Raw genomic sequence first — 24933 nt, 5'->3', positions numbered from 1 at the left:
TACAAAACACACTGATGTCAAAATGCTGATTATCAAGTGTAAATTACATGAAGTAATTATGGACATCAGTAAACAATAGCATCAAGATAAACTCCTTTCTGGATCAAAAAAATTTCAGTCAGAGTCCTGGAACAGCCACATGTTTTTCCTGCTCCAAACACAATCAGTTCATTAGGATTATGGAACAGAACTTTACAACACTGACGTACAGGAATTAAGGAACAGTCAATAAAGCTTCCTTCTGAAAACAACAACAACAAACAATAGAAACCCTCATAGAACTTGTAATGGTTATAATGGGAATTTTATTGGTTTTAATGTAAACTGTAATGGTCCCTGTGGGTCTCTACTGGTTATTTGTTGCCCTCTATTGGTGTCATGTTATGTCTAGTGGTACTATTAAGGAGCAATAATGGTAATGGTTTTAATGGTTAGCAGTTGTTGGTATGTAATAGTATTTGTAGTTGAAATATTTCAACTGAAATTTGACTGCACATTTTTTCCTTGATTTTTTTTCCTTCTCCACAGAAAAAAAGGACTAATAATCATGTTGAAGTAAATCAACTCACTTCAAAGCTTATTTCTTATTTCATGTTAGTCAATGGTTTTGTCATTCCTCTATATAAGGGCAAATTATAGACAATGTCGTGAGAGCAGCTAGTCTCACTCACTTGTAGTCAGTAATCCCACAGTAATGCTAAGTAAAATAGCTTAGTTGAAAGATAAAGCACCACTCCCAAGCAGCCTCATAAGCAAGCTGTTAGTGATATTTATTACTGTATATATTTAACTAATATATAGTCTCACTGAATTATCAGTGTATTATGTGTTACATGATGAATGGATTTGCTATAAAATCACCAATATAATTTGACCTTATTTGCATTTGAATGCGACATAAATCAATTAACAAAAAAAGCTCCAAATAACAACAAACGAAACATGGATGACAGAGACACAGTTTATAAAGATTTATATAAGGAAGAAAAAAGTATGTGACGTTCTTAAAAGCGTGATCTTTAGGCTTTTCTTAATATTCAGTAAAGATGCTTTGTAAGTGGCAAGATCTATCAAAACTGTAGCATTACGCTAGAGGGCGCGTCACTACGTGTCATGTCGTCATATTTCTGCGACTTTTATTTGGAAAAGCAAAATAGTGACGTGTGATTGGTGCGCTGTTGCCGGTGCTGATATTATAAAATTAGAGATAAGCAGCAAGGATTATGTTCACAAATTATATTAGTGTGTATGAACTCTGCGTTTCCTCTAGCTACTTATTTGGATTCAAACACTTGGGCGGTCTGAGAGAACTGGCGAGTAGGTTGAACTGTTCAGAATGGTAACTGTACGATGGGGAAATGGTACAACTTTTCCGCCTCTGAGGAAGAAACATTTCGTCATCGTCAACTTGACATTTCCGCTTGAACAAAGCTGTTGCCGCAGCTTGCTGGGGAAGAACGAAATCTAACGTTGTAATTGCAGTGTTTCTTGGGAATTTGAGCTGTTTTAGAAGAGCAGAGATGCTGAATGTGCCCTCGCAGTCGTTCCCCGCAGTGAGTTCTCAGCAGCGAGTCGCTCCGGCCGGCCAGCCCAGGAACAAGGTCTGGATCTTTTCCTCTAATGAGTGTGTTGTCTGTTTTATCCAATATCAATATGTTTATATCGATTTCAAATTGTGCCATCACTGAGAATTCTTTTGTGTGTCTAGGTAGCCCTGAAGCCGGGTCACAGTCTTATGGACTGGATCCGGCTCACCAAAAGCGGCCATGACCTGACTGGACTGAAGGGGAGATTGATCGAGGTAACAGAAGAGGAACTAAAGAAACACAACACCAGAAATGACTGTTGGACATGTATAAGAGGTGAGGCCTTAAACACACGAAGGAAACAAAGGAGAGCTGTTGGACTGGTATTGTTCTTAAAAAGCTATTTAGTTTGCTTGTGTCCCTCACTTTTCTTCATACTGTTGATTTTACGTAAAGGATAAATCAATTCTAGAGGTTGTTTATGGCACAACAGACAGGTTGTTGCTTTTAGAGATCATTGTATTTTGTAGAATTTATTATTTCTGATCACAGATGGGGGATTATTGTTTATTGAAAAGGGTTCAGTCCCACCCATGTGTACAGTGCTTCCAAAATAGTGCTTTATATATTTTAATTAAATAGAGCTAACAGCTGTTAAACACAGGCACATCTTTGCCAGCTGGTAAGATATTTGTAAGCTTCCTTATTACTTGAATAAATTAATCACCACATACTCAAAATGTTCAAAATTCCTTACTGTTGTGTGATTTTCTTTTAAAAAAAAAAGTATTAGTAGCAGTAATTCAGAAAGTCTTTGCTTTACCAGCTAGACCAGCTCAGGCTGTGTATTGAAAGCTGATAGCTCGGCAGATTAAGATGGATCTTCCAGCTGTGTTCAGTGTTTAGATTTGCGTACAGCTGTGCATTGTGACCAGACTTCATCACCAGCCATTTGCTAAATATTAATGATCAGATTTGAGCCCTGCTAACTGTCTGTGTTCTACTGCAGGTATGGTGTATAATGTGAGTGCATACATGGATTTCCACCCTGGTGGGGAGGAGGAGCTGATGAAGGCAGCTGGTATTGATGGTACTGACCTGTTTGACCAGGTAAATAACACAAGTTGCAAATATTTACAACACAAAGTGTACATGTTCCCCAACCTGATATTGTGTATTGTGCTGTGATAAGCTATTTAGCATATGGAGTGTGTATATATTAATCTGTTAGAAAAATTGCTTATGCAAAGCTAAAAGGTACAGCAGTGATTGATGATTGTTTAAACTTTTTGTGTCTGGGTAAATTTTACAATTAGTGTTAAGACCATGTGCTTCATGTCAATTGACAGGTGCACCGTTGGGTGAATTATGAGTCCATGTTGAAAGAGTGCCTGGTCGGCAGGATGGTGGTAAAAGCCAGCACAGTCATTAAAGGTATAAGTCCTTATAAAATGGTTCATTAGCTAAATGATCAGCATTACATGAGAACAAAAGTACCATATAAACTATCCAAATGTTTGTGGACATCTGACCTTCACAATCAAATGTGGGCCTTTCCCAAACTGTTGCCACAAAGTTGGAAGTACAGAATTGTATAGAATGTCTTAGTATGTTGTAGCATTACAGATTCCCTTCACTAGAACTAAAGAGGCCCAAACCTGTTCCAGCATGACAATGCCCCTGTGTACAAAGTGATGTTCTCACTAATGCTCTTGTGGCTAAATGAACACAGATCCCCACATTCATGCTCCAAAATCTAGTGGAAGCCTTCCCAGAAGAGTAGAGGTTAGTATAACACCAAAGGGGGAACTAACTCTGGAAGGGGATGTTCAAAAATCATATATGGGTGTGATGATCAGGTGTCCAGAAACTTTTGGCAATATTGTATTTTGTGTATCTGTAATTTGTCTGACCTTGAAAAGTTTAATCAAACATCTTCATGTTTGAAGCCATGTTGTGGTAACAAAAATGAACCTCATTAAATGTTTTCCTTCTGTTATTGAGTGCTGACCTTATAATAATTGTATGAACGTTGTAATTAATTATGATATGACTATAGACATCATAAAAACAAGGATTTACAAATGACGTTGTGCTGCAACATGTGCAACAATTGTATCAGTGACTCATGAGATGTTTGTTTGCTCCAACAGCAAAGCCATCGAAACCTGAGAACAATCTTCTGAATGGTAGGAATACAAACATGCATTTAAGGAATATAAAGTATTTTTGTGTAAATGTTAGTTGTGGGGACTGGATAACAAAAGAAGGTGTATGGCATCACAAAAAAGTTTTAAAATGTTAAAATATTCATGCAGTTGCTCTGTAATGTGAGCTGTTTATCTACATTTTAGGTCTTGCTCCTCCTGCTACTTTGTTGTTGGATTCAGCAGCAGCAGCCCCAGTGCCAAAAGACAATCACCCTCGGTATGCTTGAATTTCATTCATTTAGAATTTATCCTGGTTGATTATGCTTCTATTCACTTTTACTTGCAAAAATACTCGCCAAAATTATTGCATCTCCTGTACACAGGTGACTGTGAATCCTACTGATTCCAGTGAGGCTTTTTAGCTTTATTGAACTCTTAAATTAGTATTATTAGCTGTAGGTAATGAATGTCTTAAATAAACAAGTCTAGATTTATTAGCATAGGCCTAGCATAGCATAGAATAGAAAAAGTAGTTGTGGAACTGTATCTTTTTTCTCCCCCTTCTTTTCAGATATGACTGGTTCCAGACAGAGGAATCTGTTAATATTGTTATTTACACCAAGCGTAAGGTTGGACTGTTTTCATCATGTCAGTTCACTATAACAATGTTGTTATGCTGTGATAGTGAGATTCGTTTTTAGAATTGTCCCCTCACTTCTCATGTTTTAACCTGCTCTTTTTAATTCTCTATGACTTCTCTCTCTTCCTCTTGCTCCGTCTCTCTCCTTCCCTCCTCATTTCTGTGTCAGATTCCGAGATCTGGCTGTTCAGTAGTGGACCATCAAGGAAACATTCTGCGGATAGAGGTGCTTTTAGGACACTGGTCATATCTACTTCACTGGAGTGAGTTGTGTAATCTTCTTCTCTTTTCTTGCGTGTTCTATATGTACACAAAGCTTACCTAGATTCAGGGTAATGTCTCACTGATCGGAAAGCTCCACCCTGAAACACAGTAACTATGATTCTATGAAAATAATTGTGATGGGATTCTGGTGCTAATTTGTTGATTGGTGCTGTGCTTTATTTCTTCTTGTGACAGTTCCTGTTATAGGGTTACATTGTTAGTGCAGTTTAATAGGAGAATTTTGTTTAATGTCAAACAAAAAAATCTCAAACATAAGTAATAAGTCATTTTTGCTGTTCGCACCTGAAACAGAAGCTTGCCATTTCCTCAATGAGAAATCCAACACAGAAGCAGTGGGGATGGCAGACAGGACTCAAAATTCGAATCGATTGCAGTCATATGATGCAATTGCTCTGAGTTACAGCAAATATTCAGCTTGTCTAGCTAGTGATCTGTGAGGTGGTGAGCATGATGGAGTTGAGGGCAGTATTAGCATGAAAGGTGAAGCTTTGGAAGCTGATATGTTTGAGCAGAGTGAACACGATGAGGATGTGAGAGACCTGGACTAAAGACTAAAGAGCTGCTGCACCGGTCTGTTAAGGTAGAGTTTATTGCCCTCTGGCACCACTGTCAGCAGGTAGTCAAAAGGCATTGTGGGTAATGTAGGAAACAGTCAACCAAAGTGACAAGAGATCAACATGTCAATGAAATTTATTTTCCCAATAAAAACAGTTCAACTCAATTTTTGTACAAAATGCATTGAATGCCACAGATGATCACATGGTAGTTATAAAGATGAATCTGCAAGTTATTCAGGGTGGAATTTGTCCTTTAAGTTCAGCATAGAATCACCTGCTTGTATTTTTATTTATATATATATATATATATATATATATATATATATATGTGTGTATATATATATATATATCGTTATATACAGTATTGAATGTGCTTCTAGGTCTTTCTCATGAAGTAGAAGAAAATGTTGTAGGTAAGTGATTCTTTTTCTTATTTCTCTTATGTTACATGTCGGTGAGATGTAGGTGTTTAACTCAGCAGATTTCTTTATCTACTGAAGCAAAAATGGTTAGTGAAGATCGAGTTTGTCCGCAGTGTCATTGGCAGCAGGTGTCTGAGGTTTGTCAGTGCAGATCTCAGTTAAAGGCAGAGTATGCACAGTGAAAACCAGCCTCAAAGAGTCTCATTAGCATGGACATTCTCTTGCTCACTTGTATCCCCAGCTTGTACACGACCTCGCACTACTGTCCACAGTTAAATCATCCACACTGAAATTCATTACCTCATAACAATGCCTACTCAAACTAATATCAGTACTTGATTGATGCGTCCTGACAGTTTTCTCCCCACTCTTTTAATGCCAGTTCAGACAGTGAGTTCGGTCGGGAAGGTCGAGGTGTGTTTGCACAAAGTGCTCAAAGCCAAGTGGGCACAACTGGGTCAACCCCTAGAATCCCATGATTCATTTATTCAGAGTAAACACCGCGGTAAGTCAACTGCCTGTCCTGTGTTCCATGTCTGAATGAAAAGTTATGTAATGAATCAATAAGTTTGGGTACAAATCAGTTAAGTGAAAACAGCTTTGAATTTTGTTTTGGAAATTCAGGGCTGTTCTACAGAGACTGTGTATTGGTTTCAAAGAAAGATGTTACACATGACACGCAGCTCTTCTGTTTCCGGTTACCTCCTGGAGCACAAATGCAAATCCCTGTGGGGAGACATGTCTACCTCAAAGCGTCCTTTCAGGGTAATTCCGTAATTACTGTATCAAGGCTAAACATTGCAAATAAATATGTTCTTCAGAATTAGAACTACAGGGTGTCCCAGAAGTCTCCATACATAGTGGAAATCAATACTTTTTAGTAAAATGTAAATTTATTTACAAAACATCCTCGACATGATTGAATGCCATTTCTTTGTAGCCACACATGGAATAGTCTCTCTCACTCATGCTGAACTCGTGTTAACAAATCTGGTGTAATGCATGTAATCGAATGTCCATCGCAACCTTGCAACAGCTTCCTGATCCAGCCATGAGAATGATTTCAATACGTTCTTCTTTTGTTAAAGCCGTTCTTAAAGGCTATCTGAAAAATATATTTATAATATAAACTAAGTATGAAACATTTTAATATACATTTTTGCTAAAAAGTGTTAATTTCCTGTATGTATGGAGACTTTTGCGACACTGTGTAACTTAACTTACTTACTTGGGACACTGTGTAAGTGTAACTTACTTAAACGTATGTTTTCTTATAAACAGGCAGTGAAGTTGTAAAGCCCTACACACCAGTAGACCAGGTGCTCATGCCCCAGATTCACTCCAGCAACATGCTGAGCTCTGAAATCTATCTGATGATTAAGATCTATCCCGATGGAGCATTCACACAACATTTGGACAACCTTGACATCGGTGTGTGTGTGTGTGTGTGTGTGTGTGTGTGTGTGTGTGTGTGTGTGTGTGTCCTGTTAATCCTGGTGTGTGTGTGTGTGTGTGTGTGTGTGTGTGTGTGTGTGTGTGTCCTGTTAATCCTGGTAGTTGTACTGTACATATGTACCATGAGTGGTAGAATGTACCATGAGTGGTAGAATTCATGATGTATTTTTCTATTCGAGAACATTCATACACTTTATTACAAGTTTTTGCTTGTGTTCATTCTGAAAGTCATTCATTCGTTTATTTAATGTTAATTGTCCACTCCCTCAAGACTTCTTTCCTTCTACAACTAGAATGTAAATTTAAAGTTGAATGTATTCATGCATGTCTGTAAATTCACCTGTAAATTGTTGGTTCTCTCTCAGGAGCCACTGTGGCCGTGAGTGGTCCAGAGGGTCCCTTTACACTCAGGAGTGTGCGTGATGTCACTCATTTGTACCTCTTAGCTGCTGGCACTGGTTTCACACCCATGGCTCGCCTCCTCTGCCTTGCCTTACAGGACCTGCCTTCTGTCAGGTTACATGCTACACATACCCACATGCAGGCTCTGGAGTAGTTTCCTAACTGTGCAGCACTTTCAGGAATATCCGTTGCTTACACTATAATGGGCCAGTAGTTCAGTTTAGCCTTTTTCACAAGTTTCATTTCAGCTCTGAATTTTTATTTTGCTGGTGGAAATCTCCAAGCATTTAAGTTCAATTTAGAGTGCCAATGGGTAATTATAAACCAATCCTTTATGGAGCTTAATTCATCTTTCATAATATAATTTTTTATAATATAAATTTAATCCACAATGAAAAACACTAGGCCTGTTATATGAAAATAACAAACATACATTATTTTAAAATGATGGACTCTGTTTTTAATAACAGGACATGATCTTGAGTGTATAATATAATATAATGTAATATTATATATATATATATATATATATATATATATATATATATATATATATATATATATATATATATATATATATATATATATATATATATATATAATCATATTCAGTGATACAGAATCTTTGAGACTATTATGATAAATCTAAGAACTTATGTTATTGAACTAACTCCTAGTTAATAATGCCATTTTATTTTATTACAATGAATGAACTGTTTCCATATTTGATATGTTATTGTCTTCATCAAGAATTCACTGTAAAAAAAAAAAAAATTAAATCAGAAAAGTTTCGAAGATGATCTGATCCTAACATTTCTCATAGGTTTGGCTTTTTCTGTTGCTTGAGTTGTTCAGAGCACACAGTCAGTCTTCTGTCCTTAATAATGTTGTCGCTGCCCCCTCAGAAAGACCAAGCTGATGTTCTTCAATCGTCAAGAGAGGGACATCCTGTGGTACTCTCAGCTGGAGCAGCTGTGTGCAGAGGAAGAGAGGTATAGACCTTTCACTCCAGTTAACAACTCGACAATAAGCGACTTCTTGCACGTTGCATTTACTGGCTACACAGAAGAACTTATAAGCTGTGCATGCATCGCTCAGGTAACATTTGTTTCAGCACAGAAGTACTTAATCCTGCCTTTTGTCAGATTTCAGGTTGAACACGTTCTCTCAGAGGCTGCAGACTCATGGACAGGCAAAAGAGGACGAATCGATGCCACGATGCTGCAGGCATTCCTGGAAAGACCAGGAGACTCCAAGTGCTTAGTGTGTGTGTGTGGGCCAACTGGTTTCACTGAGCTGGCAGTGCAGTAAGTATTTCAGTCTGTTTCCATGCCTACAACTTCTTTTACTCACACAGATCCTTTGTGTATGAAATTTTAACACTAAACTACATATTATTCTATTAACCCTGCTATTATGTTGGGAAAAAATTTATATCCATTATGTTATGGGTCAAAATGACTTCCACAGTTTAAATAAACACTAAAACAGCAAAGAACAGCTGAAAACAGTAAACCTTTATTATGGCTTGTCCGAGACAAGCCGTAAGACGAAATATTTACATATATATTCATGACCTTAAATGAGGAAAGTAAAAAAAATCAAAGAGGAAAAAGAGAGATTAACCAGTATTTCAGACATCTCAAATGTGGAAATAGGTCAAATCGACCCATAACATAATAGCCCTCTTGATGTATTAGACATAACCTTGTATTAGCCCTCTTGATGTATTAGAAATCAACAGCTTCTTCATGAGATCCAGCTATAACACAAAAGCATCAAAATGAACAGACTTTAACTACTGTCAAGTCATTTTAAAAGGAGTTGACAGACATTTTCTACCACAATGCATCTGTCATATCTTTCTCTGGTTTCTATTCTTACAGGCTGGTCAAGAAGCAGGGATTCAGTGAAAAGGACATTCACACTTTCAAGAGTTGAGCCCTAAAACTGAGTAATAGAGATTTCTATGCATCACAGACTGCAACGACCTTTAGTAACTCCCAATGATTGATTTGAGGTTACTATTCAGTAAATAGCAATGCCCTTCTCTTACATGTATGATCACCTGGAAATCCTATGCACTTCCTTCATCTCATCATTTCCGGGTCACCTGTCCTTCTGTCATGGGTTGCTTTTATTTAACATATAAATTTGGAAGGAATTTGCTGTCTGCAGTTGTGGGATATAGCACTGCCAGTGTAAATTCAAATTGTATCCATCAAATGCATTTTGGTTCTATTTTGTTATATGGCATGGTCATTTTCTCTTATTACAAAATTTATATATGAACCAATCAGCTAAACCATGCAGCTAGGGAATGCTAATTGTAAATGTAAATGAGTCTGTTTATATTTTCACTTGAAAAGTTAACTGTGTAGATTCACTCCACATGCCTGCGATTGGTGAGCTGAAATGAAACTAAAGAGCTCATTTTGAAAATAGTGGCCTGGTTTGAGTATTTATGGCTTCTGTATAGTTTGGACTTATTCAGCAATTTATTATTATTTATTATTTGAACTTGAACACACCGTTGTACCAGAAAAGGTCTAACTGTTTCCCAGATCTTGAGAGTGAAACTGGATTTAGAGATGCTGGTATATTTGTTAGACAGTTTTAAATGCAGGTAGCATTAAACACTGAAATGGTAGGAGTACTAAGGCAGGGACAACAAATGTCATCATTTTGTGATTTTCTTTTGTTTGTCGACTAGAGCAGTGTTTCCCAACCGGGGTGCCATCTGATGAGAGCAGGGGTGCCGTGTAAAAATCCTTCAAACATTTCAAAAATACCAAAATGTGTATAAAACATTTAATATATATGATAACTATCCGATGTCTGAAATAATAACACAGACACAGAAATAATAAGACAGACACACACACATGATGATGATGATGATGATGATGATGATAATAATAATAATAATAATAATAATAATAATAATAAATTATAAGTAAAAATAATAATAATTCCCCCCCAGACCCCCCTCGCTGACCTGTCAGCAGTGCATCAGCATCAGTCTGCGTAACATATGCGTGGGTTTTATCCTAATAATTAGCATGTGACAGTGTGTGTGTGTAGTGCAAAAGAGTTTGGACATATTTTTTTAAAAGAAATGCTCCAGATGCTTCTGGACCCTCAGCTTCATCCTCATGTAGCTAACGCTGTCTAGCATTAGTGTTTGTATAGGGTGCCACAATATATTTTTTTTTCATTTTCAAAGGGTGCTGTGGCTGAAAAAAGGTTGGGAAACGCTGGTCTAGAGGACTGACTCATGCTTGCCTCACTAGTCTTAACTGAGTCTCCAGATTAGTCTCGTTTCAAGCCAGTGAGCCAGCAATATAAACATCTCTCTGATCCTAGGCTCTAGAGTTGGTGCAAGGAATATGGAATTGTAAACAAAATGAATAAAATGTACAAAAATTCACAATAAAATTATACAACACTGATATATTGTGACTTGTTTGTTTTTAAACAAAGAATTAGGATAGCAGTCAAACTAGCTGTCATGTTGGGGTTACTTTTGGTTTATGTAAGGGTTAGTGCTTTGTTTAAGGTTAGGGTTGGGTTTACGGGTAGAGTTTATTTAGGGTTAAAGTGAGATTGAGGTTGGATTAACACAGTTAGTGTTTGTGTAGAGTTAGGTTAGGGCTATGGCCAGGGTTTACTTAGTGATAGGATTGTTCAACTTCCAAGGTTTGCCCATGGTTAGGGTTTGCTAGGGTTAAGGTTTTGCTATGGTGATTTTACACTTTCAAAACTGGTGAAAAAGGCAGGGCAAGAGGGAGAGACACAGCCCACAGGCTAAATATATACATTGTATGGCCAAAGGTTTTTGGACACCTGACCATCACACCCATATATGCTTGTTGAACATTCCATTCCAGTTTTAATCCCCTCTTTACTGTTATAATAACCTTCCACTCCTCTGGGAAGGCTTTCTACTAGATTTCGAAGTGTGGCTGTGGGGATTTGTGCTCATTCAGCCACTAAGAGCATTAGTTAAGTCAGGCACTGATGTTGAGCAAGGAGGCATGGAGCACAGACAGCATTCCTGTTCACCTTAAAGGTGTTCAGCGGGGAGCGGGGTTGTGTTCAGGGCTTTCAAGTTCTTTCACTCCAACCTCGACAAACCATGTGTTTATGGACCTCACTTTGTGCACAGAGGCATTGTCATTCTAGAACAGGTTTGGGCCTCTTAGTTCCAGTGAAGGTAAATTGTAATGTTACATTATACAAAGACCTCCTATACAATTGTTTGGGGAAGTACCACATACTGTATGTATGTATGTGATGGTCAGGTGTCCACAAACTTTGCTTGTATAGTGTATCAGCAGCACATCATTAGAAAATATCAATCCACTGTAAAACAAATACGAAATACAAAAAAAGACAAAACGTTTTTGGTGAGCTTTGCGAAAACCCACATTGCTTTGGAAAACTTTCCCCCAACGCCTAGTGCGACAGGCAGCAATATTAATTTCCACTAGATGGCAGTGTTGGTTAATATTATTTACTACTCGGGCTTTGACGGGATAGCTGAAGAAGAAGCCAGTAGCCGGTGTTGCCAGATCAGTGACACACGGAATCAATGAACTAATTTTGAACTTCATTAATTATCTTCATGACTAATAACTACTAACTACTTTCACAGAAATAAATGTGCCAAGCTGTACTTTCAATGCGACATCATTTGTACCTTTAGGATGTATCTTTTACCTGGGAAGGTGTATGTGGTGTACTTTCGGCTTTTAGAATAAAGTTTTAAAGGGTACATCAGTACAATTACTATTAATTTTTTAAGGTACACTTTCACGTTTCCAGGTAAAAGATACAGTACACACTAAAGGTACAGATGTTCCCTTGTTGGTGCCACCCCAGTGACGAGCAACAGTACAGTTTAGTACCTTTTTTCTGAGAGTGTCCTTAATATTTATGTCAGTATCTATAATAATACAAAAATAATTAAGACCTTGGTGAGATAAATTACATGGTTTGAGTACCGCTTATTATTATCCGGAACTACCTTACAAAAATGAAAAGAAAGAACAAAAACCTAATAGTAATCATAGTATTAAAATATCAAATGATGCTATTAACCTGGTTTATGACTACTTTCCTTTTTTATTATTATCTGGCAACGCTGACCGAGGCTAGTTTCCTAGCTAGCTAGTTTAAAGGGGAAAACAAAAGGACAGAGGATTGATTTTTTTTCTTCCGCTGAATGTTTTGGAGATCTTCTCCATTGTTTGTGAACAATGTTCTCCCTAACCACATCTTTCCAGCCTCAGGTACGATGACATTTTGTGTGTTTTATTGTTGTAAAATGACGAAGCCTGTAGATGATCAGCTAGCTGCTGTGAGTTTTCTTGTTTGTTTTCATTTCGAAGTAGCTTAATTCGATGGGGACCTTTTAAAAGTCATTACGGTTTTAGGTTTTAGTCTAAATCCTTGAAGTAAATGTGATATTAAATTGTCTTTAACAAACAAGTTAGCTCTGGGGAAGTTAGCAGAGTTCACCTGGTGTGAGTATGAGCTAGTCAGCAATTATGCTGCCGGCTAGCTAAGCTCGCATTTCCGGATAAAACTATACTATAATATGATTATACATAGCCGTCTGCAGTTGGTAATGTGTATAGCTAATATTAGCCTGCTGGCTGTGGGGAGGAACTGAACATTTAGACAGTTTTTAAAATGTAATTTTATTGATTTTTTTTTGTTTGTTTGTTTGTTTTGTCCTCACTAGCTAGCTAGTCACGGAGCAGCTGTAACAGCGTGCTTTCGGTTCTCTCTCGGTAAAGTGAGTGTGTGGGCAAGGTCTGCGCCCTTAAGATAGTCAGCCACGACTGAAATCTGTAGCTTTTTCATTTTTTTAAAGGAATTTGTTATTCCTGATATATTTTACGAAACTGATAAACACAATATTAAGATTCCTTTAAAGCACTGTCTCGTACACTATGGGTTCTCAGACTATCTGCTGTTAGTGAGCCCTTTAACTGTACAATGTATACACACACGTATATCATATTAATAATAATAATAGTTTGCTGACCCCAGATATATTGTAAATAAATCCTATTTAAACACACATGAATGATATTTTTAAAGAAATTGGCTTTGTATATTTATTCTAACCTTTCACTCACAGATGACATCTTATTAAAATTGTACCCATAATCAAATTAGTATTAGTTATAAGCCTACTTGTTTTTGAGTATTGTATCATGCCTACTTGGTTTGGCTTAAACCCATTCAAGTGGCCAGTTAAACATAACCACAGGGTGTCCCAAAAGTCTCCATACATAAGGGACTGTGTTTGTCAGCATCATGGCAGTTGTGCCTTCGTCAGTGGATGTTTGTGGACGTCCACTTCTCAGTTGGTCCGCAACATTTCAGTCTATTTGAACTTGTTAAGTTTGGCAACAGTGCCGTGTGTGATGTGCCTGCCGTGTTTCCTGTTAAAGTCCATCACAACCTTGCGGCAGATTCCCAATCCATGAGAGTGACTTCAATATGTTCTTATTTTATCAAAGGTGTTCTTAAAGGCTATCTGAAACAATATATTATATGAAATAAGAATAAAAAATTTTGGGAGACGTTTTGCTAAAATGCGTTAATTTCCCCTATGTACGGAGACTTTAGGGACACCGTGTATAAGAACTACTTTTTAAACAAATGTACTACCTGGTAATGAAGGCTTGTGATTTTCACCACTGGAACAAAGTTATAAAATCGCAGATCTCAGATGGCTATGTTTCATGAACCCCACTGTGTGAACTACGGTCTTGCACAGATCCAGTGTAGTCTGAATTACTGACCATTTTACGTTTGTATTTTAGGTAACCGTGCCTCTGAGCCATATTATTAATGCTGTGCACTCACTGAAAGCGTCAGCCAGCTCCACTGCCAGTGCTGCAGTTCAGAGTCTACACAGAGAGCTTTCAGCTGATCAGCACATACTGTCCAACAGCCCTGACACACAGGTACACGTCATCACTACATACCCTCTAACACTATACACTACACGTGATTCTCTGACATAATTTAATATCAGTCATTGCATACGGTACAGAATAATAACGGTATGGAAAAATATGGCTGTAACTGTATAAGCCAGTGTTGTGTCTGTTTCCAGGTTCCTGGTTTTTATAGAGGACAAGGTTAAAATTTCATATTGGCAGTTCACCTATTGTAACTTGGGAAGGCTGCCAGAATATTATTTTAAATGGGCAAGAGCAGAGATGGGTAGTTCGGTTCTTGTATTTTAGATTAGGTTAATCCTTTAAGATGTGTTTTTGCGTTTTGTAAGTCGGTTTGGGTAAGAGGGTCTGCTAAGTGACAATGTAAATGTTGAAAGGTGAGTTCTAGTCTTTAGAAGGGCATTTGCAATGCGGACAAACAATGTGGTGTGTCTATTGAAGTAGCCAGTAAGCGTGATTTAAAGCCATTTTAACTTATTTTCATAACTAACTGCTTACTGTCAGCAATAGTTTGTTGTAGATTTAACACCCAACTGCAACAGATGATTTTTTTTGTTTGTTTGTTTTGGGTTTTTTTTTTTTCATTTGTGAAATTTCTTTTTATTATTTTTTTTCCTGGATGATTTGAATTTGCTGCTACCATTTTTGATGGAGGTTTTGGTATGGGTATGGTATTTTTTGTCATTAGTCCAAGAACCATATACTTTCACAGGACGAGGCATCTGCCACCCATGTTTACTTGCTGTTAACTGTTTCAAACAAAACTCTGAATCACATGCTTAGGCTTCACATATATAGAGAGAAACTTGTAATTATGTTTAAGCTCTTTATTGATGAACACAGCTGTTTGCTCAGAAGCTACACTGGGATAATTTTTTTCTGGCAAGTTTATACCCAAACATTTACATATTTGTGCAATATTTTGTTGATCCTGGTCATCCTGGTATCCTGCAGCTTAAGCAAATCCATAAAGACCTGGGGATCTCAGAGCTGAGGCTAAGTGGAGTTAATGAGCTATTAAACAGGCTGCTGCCCACACCAGCTCCCACAGAGAGCTCAGACCTTAGGGTCTGTCTTCGATCTTCAAGATGGAGAACGTCGCACATTTCCACAGATTCCTTCTATCACAACAAACATGGTGAGAGGTTCTGCAGTCAACTGTGTTTCTCAAAGGTTGCTTTGGGTTTAAAATTTTACTGGAAAAACATGTTACAGTGACAGCCATTTGTTCATGTTGTGCCGGTTGTTTATTTTATAATTTGCCAAGAAATTAATTATTTTTTTTTACTGTTTGCTTTACCAGGTTTCTCTCAGAGAATGCCAGGACTCTTTGGTTATCCAATATTCCATAGACAAAACTCCCGTCCTCTTCAGGTTCTTTGCTCAGATCTTCAGCACTTGCAAGGTAATGCAGATAAACTCATTCATAAAGTTTTGACCCATTGTGTCGAATGAAAGTCAGCTGTCTTTCTGTAATTTAACACAGTTTAGCTATTTGTACTCGTACATTGTTTACATTGTTCTCATTGTACTCTATGCATTCCCCCCCCCATACAATGCAGTTATATATACTTGTGTGTGTGTGTGTGTGTGTGTGTGTGTGTGTGTGTGTGTCTGTAAAGGTTGGGTCCAAAGCCGAGGTTTTAAGACTCTGAGGTCCAAGACCAGGCGCCTTCAGACCAGCTATGAAAGTCCAGCAGAATCAGAGAGCTATACCCCAATATTTATGAAGGTTAGGAAGCAGTCTTGAGGTGTATAATAAAACGATATTGCATTGAGAGAGTGCAGTTATACTGAATTGTTAAATGTTTTTGGCATAATTGTTTTGTGAAAGTCTATAACTCTGTCTCTCACTCTCTCTGTATTCCCTTGGATGTCTCTTTCTACAGGGTCTTCTCTTGAGGGATAAAGCAGATGCTGAGAGCCTTGACCAGTTAATAAAACAGAGGAATCTTCCAGAAAACCAGCAAGATGCCTTTAAGACTGGTTTTACAGAGGGCTTCATGAAATCTCAAGCCCTAATGCAGAAGACACAAGGCAGGACCCTTTAAATAGTCTTTGAGACACTGATACATATTCATCATTTATAAAGTTTTACTTATGTTGTAAATACTTACTTCAGTGCTTACTTCCATCTTTAATATGCATTTCTCAAGGCTAGCCATAACAAGACATGTTCATCGTTAACATGTATGTAATTACAGAGAATTTTTATGTGCCATGTATAGGTGAAGTGCCTATCTGAAAATGAGTTGTGTATCACAAGAAATACTGTTGTTTTTCACAGAGTCACTTAAGAGGACTCGTCTGATTTTGCTTGTCCTCCTGCTTGTTGGTATCTATGGTTTGTCAAGAACACCATTTCTCTCAGGTAAAGGCTCATTTTCTCATACTGGTTTGTTTCCCATCTTACTTATTCTCAATGTTTGCATGCATGGCACAAAACCTGTTTTCTTACAGTGAATAGAGATTGTATTGCATGTTCAAATTTGGTCTATGATAAATTGATCACAGTTGTCCTGTCTCAAATTCATAAAACTTATGTGTTGAACTGAAAATGATTTTGAGTCATGTCTGGTAGGTTACACATAATATGACTGATATTAGTTAAATGTTTAATAATTGTATATTTTAAGATCTGTAAATGAGAGACACTTAGTTGGCAGGTTTTTACCCCTATGTAGCAGCTAACTAATCGGCAAATCGATCACTGCTTCTTTGCAAACTTCACTTTTCCTCATTCTGTTTTGTTCATTAACAGTCCGATTCCGTACTACATCTGGCCTGGATGCCGCGCTGGATCCGGTCCAAATGAAGAACGTCACCTTTGAGCATGTGAAAGGTGTTGAGGAGGCAAAAAGTGAGCTTCAAGACATTGTTGAGTTCTTGAGGAATCCACAGAAATTCACTGCACTTGGTGGAAAGTTACCCAAAGGTATAAATATAGAATTTTAAATAAAGAAATAAATAAAATACCCTGGTTAATAAAATGAATGCATTGTGCTTTGACTGAGTTATCATGTTTGCAGGAGTGCTCTTGGTCGGTCCTCCTGGTACTGGAAAGACTCTGCTTGCCAGAGCTGTGGCAGGGGAGGCAGATGTGCCATTCTACTATGCGTCCGGGTCGGAGTTTGATGAGATGTTTGTGGGTGTTGGAGCAAGTCGCATCAGGAACCTGTTCAGTGAGTATGAAGTGCTTTAGGCTGGTACACCCCTGCCTCTGTTGCATACTTATGTCTATGAAGATTATTGTAAACAAGCTAAATTCCTGTATATTCAGTGAAACGCGGTAATACTTTTGTTTTCCTTTTCCTGCAGAAGAGGCGAAAGCTAATGCCCCCTGTGTGATCTTTATTGATGAGTTGGACAGTGTGGGTGGAAAGCGGATTGAGTCACCCATGCATCCATATTCGCGTCAGACCATTAACCAGCTCCTTGCAGAAATGGATGGGTTAGTAGTTGTGCGGTTGTCAAAGTAATTGCAGACATAAGCATGGGTTCTTATTCTAATACTTTTTATTATTTATTGTATAATTTCAGGTTTAAACCAAACGAAGGGGTTATTGTTATTGGGGCAACAAATTTTGCAGAAGCTTTGGACAAGTAAGTGCATTGTTTTGAAAACAGGATTTTTGGGAATCATTATGGATATGAATGATGTCCAGCAAAATGTTCTAAATGCATTATCATTAAACATCACCTTATTTTCTACACTAACACCCTATTGCACATTTAATCAAATGTAATATTTTTTCCCTTTTTATGATTTATATTTCATGGTGAAAATACGAAACTGAACATAGAAATTGTGGAAAGTTAACAATCTGTCTGTAAAAAAATAATAATAAATAAATGAATAAATTCTGAAAAAGGTTTGGATTTTTTTTTAAATACTAAAGTGCAAGAACCCAGGGTGTCTTTTAAAGTCTGTTTAAATGAAGACCTCCCACTCACCTCACGAAACAAGAAAAAGCATAATGAGAGTATAGTACAACCTATTTAGCCTTTTTTATGCTTTGGTTTAATTTCTGTCTTGTGTCCGTGTGCATTAAGTGCTCTTGTGAGACCTGGGAGGTTTGACATGCAAGTCACAGTCCCCAGACCCGATGTAAAAGGACGCACTGAGATCCTCAACTGGTATCTGAAGAAAATCAAAGTGGACCCTGGTGAGGAAAATATTCTAATATTATTATATCTGAATCCGAGTGCACAGTGTGTGATTTTTAATAGTCCTTTGCGACTGTTGCTTGTCAGACTGTAAGAACACGATCCCTGCTGTAAGCCATGTCGCACTGTAAGACGTAAAGGCGTGAAAAACAAATGCACGCAAGAAAAGTCATATCGAGTAGGAGACGCTACACTACAGGACTGTGCCCCAAATCTTCTGACACTGCCAGAATTTAATCAGAGGAAAAATTTTATCATAACGGCCATTAATCAGCTGTCGGGGAACATGTCAAACTAGCTATCAAAGACCACAGGTTTTGGCTTGAGGGGGGAAAAAAGAATTTGTACAATATTATTATTATTATTATTATTATTTTATTTATTTATTTATTTAAAAATAAATGTTTTTGTTTTTATTTCTAGATGTGGATGCAGAAATTATTGCGAGGGGAACAGTGGGCTTTTCTGGAGCAGAGCTGGAGAACTTGGTGAATCAGGCTGCGCTAAAGGCTGCTGTAGATGGAAAGGAGATGGTGACAATAAAGGAACTGGAGTTTGCTAAAGACAAGATCCTAATGGGTGAGGCTTCACATTCTGTGCACATGATTAAGGCATTATAGATGGAGGACCTGTCCCCCATAAAAAAGCCAGCAACTTATTTCTGACAATTTCTCACCAGGCCCAGAGCGCAGGAGTGTGGAGATCGACAAGAAAAACAAGACAATCACAGCATATCATGAATCTGGGCACGCTATTGTGGCATATTATACTAAAGACGCCATGCCCATAAATAAAGCTACTATCATGCCACGAGGACCCACCCTTGGTCATGTAATTATCATTAAGATAACAGGTTTTGTTGTTGTCGATGCTAAAATAATGTTTCACAAAAACACATTCAGAAGAACACTGCATTTATGTACTTTTATCTTCACACTCAGGTGTCTATGCTCCCAGAAAACGATCGGTGGAGTGAGACTCGTGCTCAACTGTTGGCTCAGATGGATGTCAGCATGGGCGGCAGGGTGGCAGAAGAGCTCATCTTTGGGGATGAAAACATCACTACAGGTGGGCATCTGTACTGATGGCAGATTAGTTTCTTATGTTTAGTTAGGTCATTCCTAAAGTATTGTTCATTCATTACAGGAGCATCAAGTGATTTTGATGGAGCCACTAAGATTGCAAAGTTGATGGTTACACGCTTTGGTATGAGTGACAAGGTATGATTACTGATTGAAATTGATAAAGTTTCATGATTAGCCTGTGTTTTATGAATTCTTTTTTTTTTTAATGACATGGCATGTTTCCTCTTTTTCTGAAAATGTATTGAATGTTTATGAAGCAAAACCTTTTGTCAACTTTATATTGTTTAAAGAGATTTAGCTTTTGTAATGGGTAGCTGGAAGACTTTAAATTCCATTAGGACTTTTTAAACATTTGATTGCTCATTTTCATTAACAGCAAAGGGAGAAAATTCATGAGAAGTTCTTGTATGGTTCCTATACTTCTTATATTAGAGCTTTGTCTAAGCTAACATTTAATGTCTGTTTTGATTAACCTATAGCCCAATACGGAAAACTGAGTACTGTCCAATTGTATATTTAGAAAGTTCTGACAAATTTTATTTTATTTTTATATACACACATATATAATATAAAGTGTGTGTGTGTATATATGTGTGTGTGTGTGTGTGTGTGTGTGTGTGTGTGTGTGTGTGTGTGTGTATGTATATGTATATATATATATATATATAATGTGTGTATATATATATATGTGTGTATATGTATGTGTATATGTATATATGTGTGTGTATATATATGTATGTGTGTATATATATGTATATGTGTGTGTGTGTATATATATATATATATATATATATATATATATGTATATATGTATATATATATATGTATATATATATATATATGTATATATATGTATATGTACAGTGAGGGAAAAAAGTATTTGATCCCCTGCTGATTTTGTATGTTTGCCCACTGACAAAGAAATGATCCGTCTATAATTTTAATGGTAGATTTATTTGAACAGTGAGAGACAGAATAACAACAATAAAATAAAGAAAAACGCATGTCAAAAATGTTATAAATTGATTTGCATTTTAATGAGGGAAATAAGTATTTGACCCCTCTGCAAAACATGACTTAGTACTTGGTTTAAAAACCCTTGTTGGCAATCACAGAGGTCAGACGTTTCTTGTAGTTGGCCACCAGGTTTGCACACATCTCAGGAGGGATTTTGTCCCACTCCTCTTTGCAGATCTTCTCCAAGTCATTAAGGTTTCGAGGCTGACGTTTGGCAACTCGAACCTTCAGCTCCCTCCACAGATTTTCTATGGGATTAAGGTCTGGAGACTGGCTAGGCCACTCCAGGACCTTAATGTGCTTCTTCTTGAGCCACTCCTTTGTTGCCTTGGCCGTGTGTTTTGGGTCATTGTCATGCTGGAATACCCATCCACGACTCATTTTCAATGCCCTGTCTGAGGGAAGGAGGTTTTCACCCAAGATTTGACGGTCCATCGTCCCTTTGATGCGGTGAAGTTGTCCTGTCCCCTTAGCAGAAAAAAAACCCCCAAAGCATAATGTTTCCACCTCCATGTTTGACGGTGGGGATGGTGTTCCAGGGGTCATAGGCAGCATTCCTCCTCCTCCAAACACGGCGAGTTGAGTTGATGCCAAAGAGCTCCATTTTGGTCTCATCTGACCTCAACACTTTCACCCAGTTGTCCTCTGAATCATTCAGATGTTCATTGGCAAACTTCAGACGGGCATGTATATGTGCTTTCTTGAGCAGCGGACCTTGCGCTGGCTGCAGGATTTCAGTCCTTCACGGCGTAGTGTGTTACCAATTGTTTTCTTGGTGACTATGGTCCCAGCTGCCTTGAGATCATTGACAAGATCCTCCCGTGTAGTTCTGGGCTGATTCCTCACTGTTCTCATGATCAATGCAACTCCACGACGTGAGATCTTGCATGGAGCCCCAGACCGAGGGAGATTGACAGTTCTTTTGTGCTTCTTCCATTTGCGAATAATCGCACCAACTGTTGTCCCCTTCTCACCAAGCTGCTTGGCAATGGTCTTGTAGCCCATTCCAGACTTGTGTAGGTCTACAATCTTGTCCCTGACATCCTTGGAGAGCTCTTTGGTCTTGGCCATGGTGGAGAGTTTGGAATCTGACTGATTGATTGCTTCAGTGGACAGGTGTCTTTTATACAGGTAACAAACTGATATTAGGAGCACTCCCTTTAAGAGTGTGCTCCTAATCTCAGCTCGTTACCTGTATAAAAGACACCTGGGAGCCAGAAATCTTTCTGATTGAGAGGGGGTCAAATACTTTTTTTCCCTCATTAAAATGCAAATTAATTTATAACATTTTTGACATGCGTTTTTTTGGATTTTTTTGTTGTTATTCTGTCGCTCACTGTTCAAATACAACTACCATTAAAATTATAGACTGATCATTTCTTTGTCAGTGGGCAAACGTACAAAATCAGCAGGGGATCAAATACTTTTTTCCCTCACTGTATATATATGTATGTATATATGTATATATGTATATGAGCGCATATCTGCAAACACGTCAAGGCATAGTTTGTAGACACTCAAGTAGGGGTCAGTCTTCATACTTAACGTGTGTACACTAGGGGGCAGTGCTGCATGAACTAAATCAGAATTAAAGGGACAGCAAAAACAGGGAAAAGCAAAATAGAGTTCTGTATTTCACTGTAGGAATAATAAATAGAAGGCAACATGGATGTATGTTTGTTTTGAAAAGGACCATAATGTAATTATATCCAGTGTGTGATTCAAACACAGGGGGATAAAATAAACCTGATCTTCTTGCTCATTGGGGGAGCATGTCCCAAGCCTATGGAAATTTGGAAATTATTTATATATATATATATATATATATATATATATATATATATATATATATATATATATATATATATATATATATATATATATATATATGTGTGTACATGCATACACACATTATATATGTGTTGTTTTAAAGTGCTGATTTGTTGCCAATTTGACCGTTTAGGGTTAAAACATTAATTGTACTGCAGATATTTTCATCTCTTGTTTCATTGGAAGTCTGAAACTTTTTTTTCCCCTCTGCCTTTTCCAGCTGGGTGTCATGACGTACTCGGACCTGTCCAAACATAGCCCAGAAACACAAGCTGCTGTTGACCAGGAAGTCAGAATGCTGCTACAGGTACCTTTCAGTCTCACGGTCAGTCAGTAAAGCATGCTCATAGTCTTAAGGAGTACATATGCTGATACTGTCTGTGTTCTGTTCTTGTACTTTTTTTCATCAGGATTCATATGAGCGTGCTAAGAAACTCCTCAAGACATACAGCAAAGAGCACAAAAAGCTGGCAGATGCTCTGCTCACTTATGAGACTCTGGATGCAAAAGAAATTCAGATGGTTCTGGAGGGCAAATCAATAGAGCCCAGATGATATTGATCTCAATAATGTCAAAAAGAGCTGAAGATGTTCATTCATATTCATTTAAACGAAGGTGATTGAATGAGGAAGGACGCTAATATAATGTTCAAGTCTTCCACTGTCCTCAGTCAGCAGAAACAAATATACTGAGAAATGTTCTATTTAATTTTGAGTTCTATAATGTTCCTTTACTGGAAGGCCAACCCGATTTTAAAGACACCTTCATAGAGCTATTTGGACTATTCTAATTTCCCAAGCCAAAGTTTTTTTGTTGTGTGTTTTTTTTATTTTATTTTATTTTTTTTTTAAATGCCCACAGTTTCAATTTCTTTGTAGCCTTTATGTACTATCTCGGTTTATGTATTTCCACTTTCGTAAAACAGCTACTCTTCTGACAAATGAGCTCTGCATTGCATATTGGAAAGTAGTGCTCAATGAACCTTCTTGACGATCCTGTGTGTGCAGAAAGGCATGGTTACCCCATTTTACCTTTTGCACTTTCCATTCACTGTTACAAGTCCTGTAAAACAGAGTGAAAATAAGAATGCAAGTTTTGCCCTCAAGCCATGAATGACACAGAAACTGACTTCTATATTTCAGTAGAGCCATTAAACTTATTAGATCTTATTGATCTAATTTAATAGCATCACATGGCTATACTATGATAGTCTGTTAATGGAAGCAAAGCACATTGCTGGTAAAGATAATATTAATAATTATCTTTCATTTCACTATAGTCTTTCTGGATGAAATGAAGCTGCAACTTGAAAATATTTCACATTTTTAAAAAATTGGTTTGCAAAAGAATTGTGACCTCAGTTATAGTGTACTTCAAGTTATCCGTGACTCTGGTGGACTGGCTCATACCAGCTGAATATTTTGTGTCCTGTTGGACAAACTGAATGAATGATTCAGACTGCATCTCTCACCTCATTAAATACAAACCAAGAATGTAACATCAGTATTACTTCAATAATAGGCTAAAGGTCTAAGTATTGGTTTCTTTAAGGAGCAATACTTTCTTTGAAACTTTTTAGGAAAATGAGGACGCCATTTATATTGTGAATACTGGTCCTATTTTCCAAGAAGACATTTTTCCTGCAAAAAAGTGATGAACATTGACAAAGTTGCAGGATTATGTACCAAAAGTTTTCTTTTGTCTTTTATATCAGCTGTTGGATTATTTAGTTGTATGAACAAATCTGATTTTACAAACTAATAGGCCTATTTATTTGTCTGTTAGTTTGACATGGTGCTGATGGTAGTCATCTGTATTTGCCTGATTAATTGTGGCCAGATTTATGGCTGCTAAAGGAGCTGTGATGACAACCCTGTATATAAGAGTCTATGTAATGTCTGTGTCTGCTTTGTGAATTAGTCCTCATTGAGAATTATTTGCCTAGTTAAAAATGAGCAATGGTGAATACCTAATAAAGTATGCTGGAAATGGTCAAAATGGAAAGTGTGAGATTCTTTTTTTTCATAGAAGGTCTTGTGAATGTACCATAGTCTAGCCAAAATGCTTTTAGAATGCAAGAGAAATAACTAAGAAATGCCCTGTAATGGAACGGTCAGCAGTACTTTACTGATTTAAAATAATTGTTAGAAATTTAATAAATAAACCATCAAGGATAACCCCTTACCTCAAAATAATGAGGCAATTACTTTAAATGGTCACTGCCCATATTGTCTTTAAAGAACAAATACAGAGGAAAATGATCTCTTTTTTTTGGGGGGGGGGGGGGGGGGGGGGGGTAATTTTCTGCTTGGTGACTCTCATCAATGATGCATGATAACATAAAAGCTCTCCTAACTGATCACAATTCTATAATGCCACTGTATTATTGGAGGGAATGCCTCCATTATGTCCCC

At 37.5% G+C, this 24933-nt stretch overlaps 2 protein-coding genes across 2 annotated transcripts; both read left to right on the top strand.

The window, feature by feature from the left end:
- The first annotated feature begins 1131 nt into the window (after positions 1–1131).
- On the top strand, positions 1132–10889 carry LOC108269273 (cytochrome b5 reductase 4). The gene is made up of 16 exons (XM_017475037.3): positions 1132–1601; positions 1709–1862; positions 2536–2636; positions 2876–2960; positions 3680–3715; positions 3881–3953; positions 4248–4305; positions 4486–4579; positions 5539–5571; positions 5963–6085; positions 6205–6345; positions 6862–7011; positions 7401–7551; positions 8343–8429; positions 8583–8744; positions 9324–10889. The coding sequence occupies exons 1-16, from the start codon at positions 1521–1523 to the stop codon at positions 9376–9378; spliced, it is 1584 nt and encodes a 527-aa protein (XP_017330526.1). The 5' UTR covers positions 1132–1520; the 3' UTR covers positions 9379–10889.
- A 1685-nt stretch (positions 10890–12574) lies between these two features.
- Positions 12575–24517, top strand: yme1l1a (YME1-like 1a). The gene is made up of 18 exons (XM_017475026.3): positions 12575–12731; positions 14280–14423; positions 15375–15558; positions 15724–15825; positions 16043–16152; positions 16310–16457; positions 16708–16791; positions 17182–17355; positions 17450–17602; positions 17739–17871; positions 17961–18023; positions 18474–18586; positions 19011–19166; positions 19267–19418; positions 19529–19655; positions 19734–19807; positions 22740–22826; positions 22930–24517. The coding sequence occupies exons 1-18, from the start codon at positions 12699–12701 to the stop codon at positions 23071–23073; spliced, it is 2181 nt and encodes a 726-aa protein (XP_017330515.2). The 5' UTR covers positions 12575–12698; the 3' UTR covers positions 23074–24517.
- The last annotated feature ends 416 nt before the right edge of the window (positions 24518–24933 follow it).

Source organism: Ictalurus punctatus, chromosome 1 (genome assembly GCF_001660625.3).
Source record: "Ictalurus punctatus breed USDA103 chromosome 1, Coco_2.0, whole genome shotgun sequence".
In the NCBI taxonomy this organism is placed as follows: Eukaryota; Metazoa; Chordata; class Actinopteri; order Siluriformes; family Ictaluridae; genus Ictalurus; species Ictalurus punctatus.
The sequence above is the reverse complement of the archived record's forward strand: the minus strand, read 5'-3'. Positions and strand labels throughout refer to the sequence as shown.